Below are 12575 nucleotides of genomic sequence, written 5' to 3'. Positions count from 1 at the left end.
GGCTTCCAGCTCCCAAAGAGAGAATGTTTACCAATAAACAAAATGAAAGAAAAATATTTAGAAGTGTTAAGTTCTTCCACATATGCAGATGGCCAAAGGAGCTCAGAAATTTTTAACTACTTGGAAGTTAGTTTTCCAAAATGCATTTATCACTTTAGTGCTATGAATTTTCAACAACTGCATTGTTAAGCAATAGCCAGGAGGCTACGAGCGATAAATTCTGCTTCATCTCCCCACAGAAAGGGCTCTTGTAGCTGAATGGCAGCAGGGATACAATACCAGAAAAGCCACCTCAGCTCATAGGAGAGATCCAGCAAGTCCAGCATCCTGTTCCTAAGGACAATAGCAGATACCACTGGAGCAGGCTGCCTGTAAAATCTATGTTCACTGAGCCTGCTTGAGCCTGAACATTTCCCACATAAACCAACAACGAACTAGGAGGGTAACTGCAAGGAAATTCCACCAGCCCCTCTCCTGTCAATGGCCATGGTGTTAGCATCACAAAGACTACTGTAGCCCTGAAATTCAAAAGCAGGTGTAAAGCACTGCCATCATTGCTCTAAAGCCTGATTAAAAAATATTCTCCCAGCCATCAAGAAGTTTCTTTGCTCTGAGGAAAACACTGTAGTTCAAAATTTGAGTCCAAAACTCAATAAATAAATACATGTTCTTATTAGCAATAACAGAAACATTACTTCCTGTTACTAAGAAGCAAGGTTAATGGAAATAGTGATTTTCCAAAATAGGAGAAAAAATACCATGTTTCTTGGTTGCACTTGAATCAGAATGGAAGAAAGAATTCCAAAACAGAAATAAGGTAACTATGACTCATACAAACTCAAAAAATTCTTGCCAGAAAATCAATCAAAAAATTTCATTAACAATTCAAAGAATAAAGTTGTAATACAATCAGTATACTATCGCACTACAGTTATTCTACAAATAAAAATATTTGAAAAAGTACTCATTGTACCCTCATTTCGCTATCAAATGGTTTAATGAAAGGTGATCCTCTCATTGTCTGAGTTTTCATAATCTGATCATCAAGAAGAGCCTGAATATCATCCACTGAAGAGAGAACATGAATACCAGTCTCACGATACAAATTTGTGGTGAAGGAAATTGAATCCCAGGTTTCCATCATGGTATGCATTGCTTTCTCCAATGAAAATTCCTATTTAAAAAGAAAATAGCTTGGTCTAATTACTGAATTGTTTCCTTCCAGCTCTCTAATTCAATATATAATCATATCTAGCTGAATAAGCTATTTTGCTCTAGCAACACAAATTAACTACTTATTATTTTTCCTCAGTATATCCTTTTCTTGCACACAGAAAGCAGCACACTTGGGAAATACTGATGATGTCACATGAGATACAAATGCTTACACTCGTTATTTACATATAATGGGCCAAAGTCTCACCAAATCTCTTCTATTGCATAACAGCAAAGATAAATAATGCTAATAAGTCATAAAAGTATTCGTTAAGAGACCTGATGTCATATTTGTCACTATCAAATCATCTGTGCTTACCTTGCTTGCAGCTACACTTATTGTTGAAAACTGTTCCAAGTAAGAGGATAGATTCAGCTTTAAAACTTTTCTCAAGGTAGTTCCTGCATCTGGTGTTATATCATATCCTACTATATGTGACATCTGCTGCCAGTGACGTTCTCTCATCCCAGGATTACAAAAGACAGTCACAGTGGGAATATTCTCCTAATTCAGAAAATACATTTTTAGGGCAAATATCATCATATACATAATTTCTTACTTTTTAATAATCTTAAAAATTTTAATAATCCTTCAAATATTATTTTAACAATATTTCATTTCAATTTTTTAATAATCTTTCATGAATTTAAAATTTTGCTACAGTAGCTGGACAAGAAAATCTTTTCCAAAAAGTACAGATGGCTCCATTCAGTTATCCATTTCATTTCTAGATAATTATATCAACTACTGAAGAAGAAATACAAAAGACTATTAAGCATAATTTTTCAGTGATGATAAATTTTGCTTCTATTAACATAACAGAATCCCATTTCAAAATTCCCAAATACATCATTGAATGTTCTTCTGCATTCAAAAATGACTTTTCTCCTGTATGTGTTCACTCATTACAATTCTAAAAACTACGAAAGAAAATTTAAAATCCAATTTTATTAAAATGAATGTGACAGTACAGACTGGAAATTGGGACTCGGAACAGTCTCTCTATCTCTGACACTGTGTCATCTACATGTACTGAGCCCTGAATTTAGTGTTTGTCCCTCAGTATCAGATATTAATACTCCTCAAGTTTTCTTACCTTAAATACTTTAATTTGATCCAGAACTGAAGAACACATTGTAAGAGTTGGATTACGCGTTACAGCTTTGTGTCGTACTGTCCTTTTCTTCTCCGTTGGAGCTTTTTTCTGCTTTTGTTGGAAGAGTCTTAACAGTTTGTACATTTCTCTGTAAAATTCATCAATCTCAGCCTCCATACTTTCACCATCTAGTTCCAAAAAGGTCCCATCCATCCATCTGAGAAAAACATAAGGTTACAGAGCAGAATAACAAATATAGCCCACAAATAACTCTCACTTTGTTTTGCAACACATGAATAGCTATTTAAATTAAAGCAAAGCTCTTCTTCCGTATTATTGCTATTCTCTGCAAAATTCTAATGCCCAACTAAAAGTGGCTCAACCACATTCTTCTGTGTATTTGTTTAATTCTCTTAAGTCAGTCATACTGAAACTGAGTAACTGCATGAACGGACAAATATTTAAGATAAACTCTAGACAGAGATCGACATACAACATTGAAAAACACACTGCAACTTGTATTTTCAAAGCCTCTACACTTTCAGCCATAGCACACTGTAACTTCTGAAGAAGGCATGAAATAATAAACAATCTCCCTTAACTTATATGCAAAGTACAGTTTCTGTGGTATGATCTAACCATCAGACAGCAACACAATCATTTGAACCCACCATTTTGTATATCTGCTAGGTTAAAACCAGTTTTGCTTACATACAGATGATGAGCTCTCTAGTTGAACTTCTTCCTTTTCTGGAACACAAAATTACTCATAACAATTTTTCTTCTTATACATTTCTTTCACAGAGCTTCTCATACTACAGGCTCCACCAGCATGACCAGTACAATTATAACCCAGTCTGAGATATGCTCCTGTGCTCTCAGGCACATGGTGGGATTCTTGGGGCTGTCCTGTGTAACACCAGGACATGGACTTCAAGATCTTTGTGGGTCCCTTCCAGCTTAGGAAATCCAACTATTTCGTTATTCCATTATTATATTTTAAAAATAAAAACAAATGAACATTTTTCCTAGCTGAATTAAAAATAGCCCTCCTGATATATTAACCTTTTACTTTGCTTGCTAATAACACATGTTAACAAGAAAACCAATGCATATTCTACATCTGACATGAACAAGACCAGGAGAAGCCTTTTTCTCACTCTCCCTCTTATAGCATTTAGATCTGAATTACCTTTTTTCTGTTCGCTGCCATTTCAGTATAAGATTAAAGAGTTTCTGGTATGGTTCTATCACAGTTTTTAAGCTGCTGAGGAGTGGGAATTCACTTGGTTTCTGTCCGAGCAGAGTCTCTTCCTTATTAAGAGCAGCTAGTGTTTCACCAGTATCCTGTATTGTTTTCTGTAAAGTCCTCACATCAGTCACATACTGAAATCAAATAATAGTATGTCTTGAGAAATAACCAAATAGTGCTCTAAACAGCTATCAAAATAAGATATCAAAATATAAGCTTTCACACTGAAATTTTAGAAAACAAGATTGAAAAACTTGTCTGCTAATTGATGAGTACATAAATTGTGAAGAACCCAGATGAACATTATGAAAACTAAAATTGGTTCTCATTACTGAATTTTAAACTATTTTCAAAATGTTGGTGCTTCAAAACTCACTGTTTCAGGAGGCAGGCACACACTTTAGGTACAAGGTATATCATAACTGTGTAACTGGGATTTATTAGCTTTGGGTTTCTGTTTTGTGCTTTGAAGTGTTTTGGTTTTTAAAAATCAAGATTTCTTACTGTGCAATATCCTCCAATTAAACCAAGATATGCACTGAAAACTAAAAAATACTGCTAGAAATTCACAAAGTTTTGGAGCCAGCAGTCTGCTCTTCACTAGCATAACAATGAAGTTTTGAGGTTTGTATGAAAAAAATATCAAATTGCTACCTGTGCTGGTTTTGCATTAATTGATTTGTGGTGAAGAGGGAAAATGAATAAATTATTTTTGTGAGTGCAAACACTGTTTTTGAACTGCTATTATTGTTACCTATCAGCTAATTCTAGCACAACTTTATAGCAAACTCTCCTCTAAATAAAATGTTAATTGCCAATAAAAAACAAAAATGGGAGGGGGACTGAGCTTGTTCTCTGTGGCAAGAGGATAATAAATGTTTTCATTCACATTTGTTAAACTGATTACTTTTAATTACAATTTTTTCCCATGATCCCTGTGTATTAAACACATAAAACACTTCTACTGATTTTACACTATTAATCAAACCTGTTGCATGCAATCCAGTTTTGAGTATTCTTCTAATTCTGTCACAGAATTATAAAGCTTGTCTAATTCAACATGCAGGTTATCATACTTCTGTTGCACCTCTTGTTCTCTTTTAGCTTTAGACTGTTCAATCAGCTACAAAAGAATTGATTTTTTCATGACAAAAAAGCAATGCAAAGGTAGTTTTAAGTCCTTTCAATGATTAGCATACATACTACCATCTAAAGAATTACTACAAATACAAAGAAAACTAACAAACTAACAATACAGATAAATTATTATCCTTGCAACAACTGAAATTTTTCTTCTTCCTATGCCCAACTTCAGTGTGTGCAACCTCTGTATGCTAGCATGAAACCCTCATCGCAATAAACATAGCAGTTAGGATTGCCTTAAAGGCCTCCTTCAGGAATCAGAAAACAGAAAGTAAATCATTACAGAAAAAAACCCAGATATTCTCATTTTTGGGATTCAGTATTTTACTGCCAAAAAGGACACCTACAGTTGTTAAAAACCAATGTTATCCCACATGTACCAGTGGCTGTAAAAGGCAGAAATTCTAGAACATAAGAACACCTTAAAGCACTGGGTCTGCACACTCAAGTGTTTGTTTTAAGGTACCAAACAAAAAAATCAATCAAGAGAGATATCTCCTAAGACAAGGACACCTACTGTCATGCAAAATTTGTGAAGCAGATAAACAGAATTTCACCAAGGAGGAAACAATAATTTCCTTTTGCATTAGAATAAGAACAGACTCATATCTGAGAGTATAGAATGCAAATACACAGACTCATGAAAACAATGTAAAACTTCTCTTGTCTCAGCCTCCAGTACAATGCAAGTCACTTGACAGCTAGCTACAGGGTCCCACTGCTGGGGGATTGTCACTAAGTAGTGAGATCCACTCTGTACCACCATTTTCATGAAAAGGAGTTAGAACAAGCGTCATGGACTCCATGTAGAAGTAGAAAATTAATTTTAATGATTTATTTTTGGGATTAAAAGAATATATTTTTTGTATGGGTATAACATACAAAGTATTTTACAGACTCAGCAGTCTCCCAAGCTGGGTATCTTTTCAGTCAGAAGCATATTTACTACCCTTGGACATACGCCTTAGTATCTAAACAAAATTTAGTAAAGGAGAAATCCTTACATGTAATATTTAAAAGATACTGATTTTTTTAATGTTAATTATTAATTCTTTAAAAATTTTATTAGATGTTATTAAGTCTGTGCTAAATTACTACAGAGAGGCAAGAGAGCATTAAAGGCTTGACTTACTGTGTCATAGACAGAGACAAAGCATGCTTAGCAAGATGAATACAAGTAGAAAAGTAATCTACAGTAACACAGGGAAAATGAGATGTTGCATATTTTCTATTAATGGTTGCTAGAAAACATTGTTCCCACTGTTCTTTTTTTGACAGAACAAAATACCATTTTAACTAAATGACTTCCTATTCAGATACTCAGTCTTTTTAAGGGCCTGACAGTTATATTTTCAGTACTAGACAAGTACAGTGTAGTGAATTTTCATCTGCCCATGTATTACCTCGTACTGACCATAAGTATATTAGGATAGACTTGCTGAAGCTTTTCAGTTACAGTGACAGTTTTAAAATTTAGCCACAAAAAGTCCATTTTTTTACAAAAATCTGGAAATATGTTTTTCAATTATGTCTAAATTAGCAAGGTTCATGTTATATGTGCACATAAATTTTGCCTGTTGAGGAAATAAATAGCTCAAGTAAAGTGAGAAGTCTAACAAGCCAGAATATACCGTAAACTAAGAAAATGCTCTTACAATATCATGCTCTTTGAAAATGTGGGTAATCTTCTTTGGCCATAATACTGCTGTTGTATTAAGTTCCATGTCTTCAGGAGCAAATGGAAAAACATCTATCAAGTAACTCATTTGCCGACAGCACTCCTACAAAGATATTTCACAAAACTTTAGGTATGATAGGTCTGTTTAAAATATAGGGCAGGAAAATATTATCTACAAAGACAAAATAAAAATCTACATTTCATGAACTTTTCAGAATTCAGAACTCCTTCAGCCAACTGAATATTGACATTCAAACAATATGTGTAAAATTTTTCAAATCCCTGCCTTGATCATGAGCTTGTTTCTCTAAATATGATTCCTGTGCTCTGTAAATCCATATGCAGAAATCCTAATGTTGTTAAAAATATACTAAATATAATTTCTGCAGATATAAACCTAACATGTTCTATTTACAGACCTACTACCATAACAGAAAATCTGATACATATTCACACACACAAACTACTCCTAATGTAACATCACCTATATTCTGCTCAGAGTAAATTGTTTCTCATGTGTTCAAAGTCTGTTGACTGTTTTTACACATAAAATGTTCTTTATACTTATCTGTTACACATTCACAAATAGATTTTTAAGCAGTTCTGAAGTAAGCCTCCAGGTACAAACAATAAATTGAGTGATTTATTAAAAGCTGCATTTCCTCACAGACTTGCAGAACACACGGGAATGTGAACAAGAAGCAAAGGCATATGGCAAAGAATAAGCTCAGCTTCCCAGTTCTGTCTGAAGTAACACTGAGTTTATTCACACTGGCAGAAAAAAGTCTGCACTCTGGAATGAATTCTCTATTTATATATGCCAGCATGTCTAATAAAAGATCAAGAATTAAAGGATAGTCTTTTACCTTGCTCCTTTGCACCAGGTACTGAAAATCTTTGGTTTTGACTCTCCTTATGTAATCTATTATTTCTACCATTTCTTCTGTTGACTCAGGAACTTTTAATGCACATTCCTTAATGGCTTCAAATTCGCTGCATATCCTGTAGTTTTATTTTACATAAAATACCAACACTTTAAGATTTTAGTTTGACTGGCTTCATGCTTAGCTTTAAAGTAATTAGAAATTAAAATTACTTCTTTAAGCATTCTCCCCTCACAAATTCCATTATTTATGAAACTAGAAGAGCAACATGACCAAGTCAGTCTAGACAAATACTGGTTTCTAACTTGCAATAACTGCTTTGTTTGGATTTTGGGGTATTCTTCTGAAATAAATGCTTTAGTAACCTGTTATTACTAAAAGAACTTTTAAACTATCATTAGTGTATACACAAACACTTTACTAGTAAATATTGTCTTATTTTGGTAATGTGGAATCACTATAAAACTTGGCCATAATTGTTCATTTTAACTAAAATATATGGTAAGAGTTGCTCATTATTTAATCCATACCTGCAAATTAACCTCCTGTTTAACTAAACTGATATCCTATAAATTCACCCATATAGAGGATAAAGGGAAGGTGGTAGATATAATTTTTCTCAGTTTTAATAAGGTTTTTGTTACTGTTCTTCACAGAATCCTTCTAGATGAGTTGTCCAGGTGTGGGATGAGTGTGCTCATGGTGTGCCAGGTGAAGAACTGGTGAAGTACTGAGCTCAAAGGATTGTAGCAAATGGCTGGTGACTGTTACCAGCAGTGTTCCTCAGGATTTACTCTGGGCCACTTCTGTGCAATGTATTTATCAATTATTTGGATGCAAGAGTTGAATGCACCATCAGCAAGTTGCTCATCATAAAAACATGAGGTGCTGCTGACCCCATTGAAGGATGGGACACTTTGCAGAATTAAACTTTTGACTATGATTAAAGGGATGCAAGGTAATGAGTTGAAATGCCAGATTTTGCACCCAGGATGGAGTAACACCCAGCACAAATACAACTGGGGAGGAATGGCTTGAGAGCAGCCCTGCTGAAGTACCTATCAGGTAATAAGAGTCTAACTAGCCTTTTCTTTGACGGTGCAGTAATACTGTAATTCACACTTAAAAATCCAGAACAGTAATAAAGTTTTTCGATCTTTGATCTTTTAGCTCCTCCATTATCCAAGTCTATACTAATATGTTCTCCTACCTTTTTTGAGACAAAACAGCAGAAAAATACAACAGCTGGCGCAAAGTGCATTATATTGTTAGTTAGCCAAGAACATTCAGTAAATAAAGTATGGTATATTTGCATTTCATCTACATGTTTCTGCTATGCATTTAACACATAGAGCATTCACAAGCAAAAAAATTCTACTTACCTTTCATTTTCCTCTCTGTAATTTGTAAATATTTTGTCCATTAGCATTTTTGCAAAGTTGTTTGCACAATTAGCCAAACCTCGCTTTAAATCGTCACAATTCAAACAGACCATAGGGAAATAAATCACCTCTGGCAAACTCATAATTTCCTTCTTGAGGGTGAAAAATTCATCTATGAACTTCAGAAAAACATTAGACTTTACAATTCAGAGCTTTTGTTTAAATACCTGGCTACATGAGTAGACAATGACCATTAGACATTGACAAACATAAGCAATATTTTTTTCTATTTACCATAAATTTTTAGGGCAAAATCAGTTACATTGCAGGTAGCCCATATGTTTTTAGCTAAAGGCTGAGCACCTGTTATTCTTTGTTACCTTTTCATTATTGCTGTATTTATAGTAAAAATTATTTATAAAGTGTAGAATTAAAACTTACAGTGGTGTATTCATCAAAAGTGTGTTGTTCTGCTACAAATCTGTTTATCCGTTCCTCTGCAGTTCCATCTACAAGCCAGCCATAACTTTCAACTACAATTCAATTACAACATATTTATATTACTAAAATGCATATGCCATTCAGCAAGTTACTTATTACAAAGAGGAGACAAACACTCTTCTATCACTTACCATAGCCTTGAAAATGTTCCTTTGGGCCTTCTAAGTTGTCTCTGATAGATTTTTTCAGCGTGGATTTGGCCCATTGTGCAATGTGAGCAGGAAGCTCAGTATCCAGAGTTGCAGTGTCTCCCGTTAGCCAAGCACGTACCGTTTCGACATTCTAAGAGTAGTGTAAGTGTTGATTATTTAAATTTTAAAAAGTGGTGCAAGGATACAGATACTTTAAAAGTAAATTGCAATCTGCAGAAGACACAATCACAAAAGTATGAGACCCTAACCATGACCAAGTTCACATGCTTTATACACATGTAAAATGACTTTTCCTGAAGCAAAAAGTTGAACAGGAAATATGTAAAGGAAAAAAAAATTAAATTATATCATACATGCAAATACAGAAAACCAGCCCCAAAACACTTCTCTGAAAGTACCATCACATGTGGCTAGTGACCATTACTCAGTTCGCATCTAAAGCCCCCAGAAAGGCTCTCTTCCCTGGAACCACAGACAGCTTCCCAAGACATCAATCTTTTGATGCTGTATATACTATTTTTTAGAGATTTGAGTATTTTCTTTATCTTAGAAAGAAAAGGAATATCAGCTCTAATTTTCCTTGTCTTCCTCTGGAGATCTTAACTTTAATGCAAATTTATTGCACATCATCACACATATAATTAAATATGTTATTATTGTAATTGTAGACCCAAAGAGTAGATGGAAACAATCAATAGCAGGTACACCAATTTTTTTATAAACAAGGAATTACAAAATTACTTCAGAGCCCGGAGTGCTGCTGGGCATCAAAAATCTTGATGTGACCTGTAGAATGATCATGGAAAACAAATAAATGTTGCATTCTGATCCCACTGTCAGGGTAGCCAGACTCCTAAATCACAAACTGAATATCTTAACAATTACATATTTAAATAACGACAAAAGCACACCTGAAAAGTCTGTCCTACACAGTCTACTACAAACAGAATTGCTTCTTCTAAGTCTTGTAAGCTTGGATAAAACTCCATTCTACTTTCATCAAGAGTCAAGTCCATCTTAAATAAAGGCAGACGACTTCTGTCTTCAGGATCAAAAAGTTTCACAAAAACTTCAGTCGTTCTTTGCAGCAATTCTTTCAGCTAGGCAATAACATAGACCACCTATTAGTTGACATAAAAAAGGCCCAATCCCTTTTCCATTCATCCAGTAAGCCAGGCAGGATTTTCATTCATTTTAGTACTTCTGGCCTCATTCATGGATACGTGAAGCAGTGTGAATTTTTCTAATAACTCCTGCAGGTATTAGTCCCAACCCTTAAATGGTGAAAACTAATGAACAAGTAAACATTTCAGTAGAGTCCAGGCATTTATTTTTGTTACGAAAGTAAGCCTATTACTAGAAATGAAATATCTTGAAAACATTTTCCTCTATCTTTTTTCAAATGACAATTTTTTGATTAGACTATTGTCCCATTATTTTTCTACAAAGCAAGTAATGTTTTAAACCCATTAAGTTTATCACAGGGAAGAAAGATATTTACCTGATTAGACATAAGCACAGCCACACAGTTACAAAAAGACTCAAGCTGATCCAACTTTACACCATCCAAGGCTTCTGACTGAGTAAAGAGACCAAAAACTCTTTGGTACCACGTACTCATTATCTCATCTTCTGCTTTGGAACATCTCAGAGACACATCAGTTTTAAAAGATTTACAGTCAACTGATCCTTTCAATCTAGAAAAAAAGTTACAGGCAATTTTATCAACAAAATTTAAACAAACTGAACATGGAATAAGGTAACAATACAAACTTTGGTATTACAAATCCAGTCTTTCTCTAAGTGGGAACTTATGCATTGCTTCAGTAGACTAAAAGGAAAGAAAAAGCCTGCCTCAAACACCAGTATTAACAGAACAATTACCAGAAAAAAAAAATGAGGAAAAAGTATTTTGAAAATTTTCTTTTTGAAAACTATGAAAATTAAAAGTTTCAAGATTAAACAGAAAATTCAACTGATGAAAACCAGCAAGTCTGATCTTCAGGATTAGCACAGAATTCCTTACAGATGATAACACTGCTAGAAGATGATTTTTCAAATACTAGTTTAAACAGATTTCTATGAAAATTAAACATTAAGAGTAAGTGAATAATGGGGAGAAATTTACAGAATAAAAGACAAAATGCAAATCAAAAGGTCTGATATTACCAACAACTTGAACAACAATAAAATACATAACAGAGAAGAAAACTTACATCTTAACACAGAGTAACTTAATCACAGTATGTTAAAATGGTATATCAAAGAAATCTTCTGTTATTAAATAATAGAACTGAACAAGTTCATATTTGCCAGTTTTGAAAACCTCTGTGTGTCAATAATTCAGCAGAACAGACTTTACCTGGAACCAGAGAAATCTACTACTAGAAAGTTAAAGAATGCTGTATAACCAAAATCCAGTAGAGTTTTCATTGTGGGGTGAAGAATACATAAGGTGGAAGTGATTCGGTTTTTTGCTTTGACGTAACTGTCATGCCACATACTAGAAAAATCCAGTCCTCTAAAAAAGAAAAACCACAAAAAACCAACCAAAACAAATAAAAATTAAGAGCTCAAGCACTACTTGAATAAAGTACTTATATACAAAACGTAGTATTCAAAAGATTATTCTCTAGTGTGAATAGTTATTAAATGCCACACACGTGCTCTTACTCCCATGCAGTAGAAGTCTTAAAGGTATTTTGTCTGATAAAACATGCTTTATCCTCCATGGTATTTTCAGATCACCTCCTCTTACAGAAGCCCATTCAATGTAAACTCCTAACTTCACTAACTACTATCAGGAAGCTTGTATCAACAGATTTTGATAGCACACACTCTGATGCATCAGCAAATTGTGCAATTTGGGTATTTCTCTCCTATCTACCTAAACTTCTTTTCTATGATGGGAGGGCATAATAGGTTTGCCTTCAGTCTCAAGGTTTCATCTCATAAAATCAAAATCACATAAAACCTTGGCACTATATGCAGTTTTAGGACTGTACAATGCTGCTATCTGTCAGAGAACTGCTCCATACACACAGTTCATTCCAGAGGCAGCTGCACTGTGACTTCAGTGTCTGGGCACTCAGAACCAGGTTTAATTTGAAGTCATGAGTGCTGCTTCACGTAACTGTAACAACAGGAATGAAACACTGCCAGTGCTAAAACTCTGTAGAGAATTCAGAGATCTCAAATGCAAGATCCTCTACAGAGATTTAAAAATGTCCCAGTAAGGGGCTCCCAAATTAATCCTGTGCTGTAACTCCAT

The 12575-nt window shown here is 34.3% G+C and overlaps 1 protein-coding gene across 2 annotated transcripts in view; it reads right to left on the bottom strand.

The window, feature by feature from the left end:
• Nucleotides 1-12575, bottom strand: part of DNAH12 (dynein axonemal heavy chain 12) — a 58007-nt gene that overhangs the window by 41635 nt on the left and 3797 nt on the right. For both annotated transcript variants that reach the window (XM_062501027.1, XM_062501026.1), the window contains exons 6-18: nucleotides 11667-11825; nucleotides 10806-11001; nucleotides 10216-10404; nucleotides 9284-9434; nucleotides 9093-9184; nucleotides 8652-8830; nucleotides 7252-7387; nucleotides 6363-6488; nucleotides 4553-4687; nucleotides 3505-3698; nucleotides 2313-2529; nucleotides 1535-1720; nucleotides 974-1174 (exon numbers count right to left, since the gene is read on the bottom strand). In XM_062501027.1, the coding sequence (XP_062357011.1) occupies nucleotides 974-1174; nucleotides 1535-1720; nucleotides 2313-2529; nucleotides 3505-3698; nucleotides 4553-4687; nucleotides 6363-6488; nucleotides 7252-7387; nucleotides 8652-8830; nucleotides 9093-9184; nucleotides 9284-9434; nucleotides 10216-10404; nucleotides 10806-11001; nucleotides 11667-11825 (2161 nt within the window). The remainder of the gene's footprint in view (nucleotides 1-973; nucleotides 1175-1534; nucleotides 1721-2312; nucleotides 2530-3504; nucleotides 3699-4552; nucleotides 4688-6362; nucleotides 6489-7251; nucleotides 7388-8651; nucleotides 8831-9092; nucleotides 9185-9283; nucleotides 9435-10215; nucleotides 10405-10805; nucleotides 11002-11666; nucleotides 11826-12575) is intronic.

This window comes from Cinclus cinclus, chromosome 12, assembly GCF_963662255.1.
Source record: "Cinclus cinclus chromosome 12, bCinCin1.1, whole genome shotgun sequence".
Lineage (NCBI taxonomy): Eukaryota > Metazoa > Chordata > Aves > Passeriformes > Cinclidae > Cinclus > Cinclus cinclus.
This window is presented reverse-complemented; position numbering and strand designations above follow the sequence as displayed.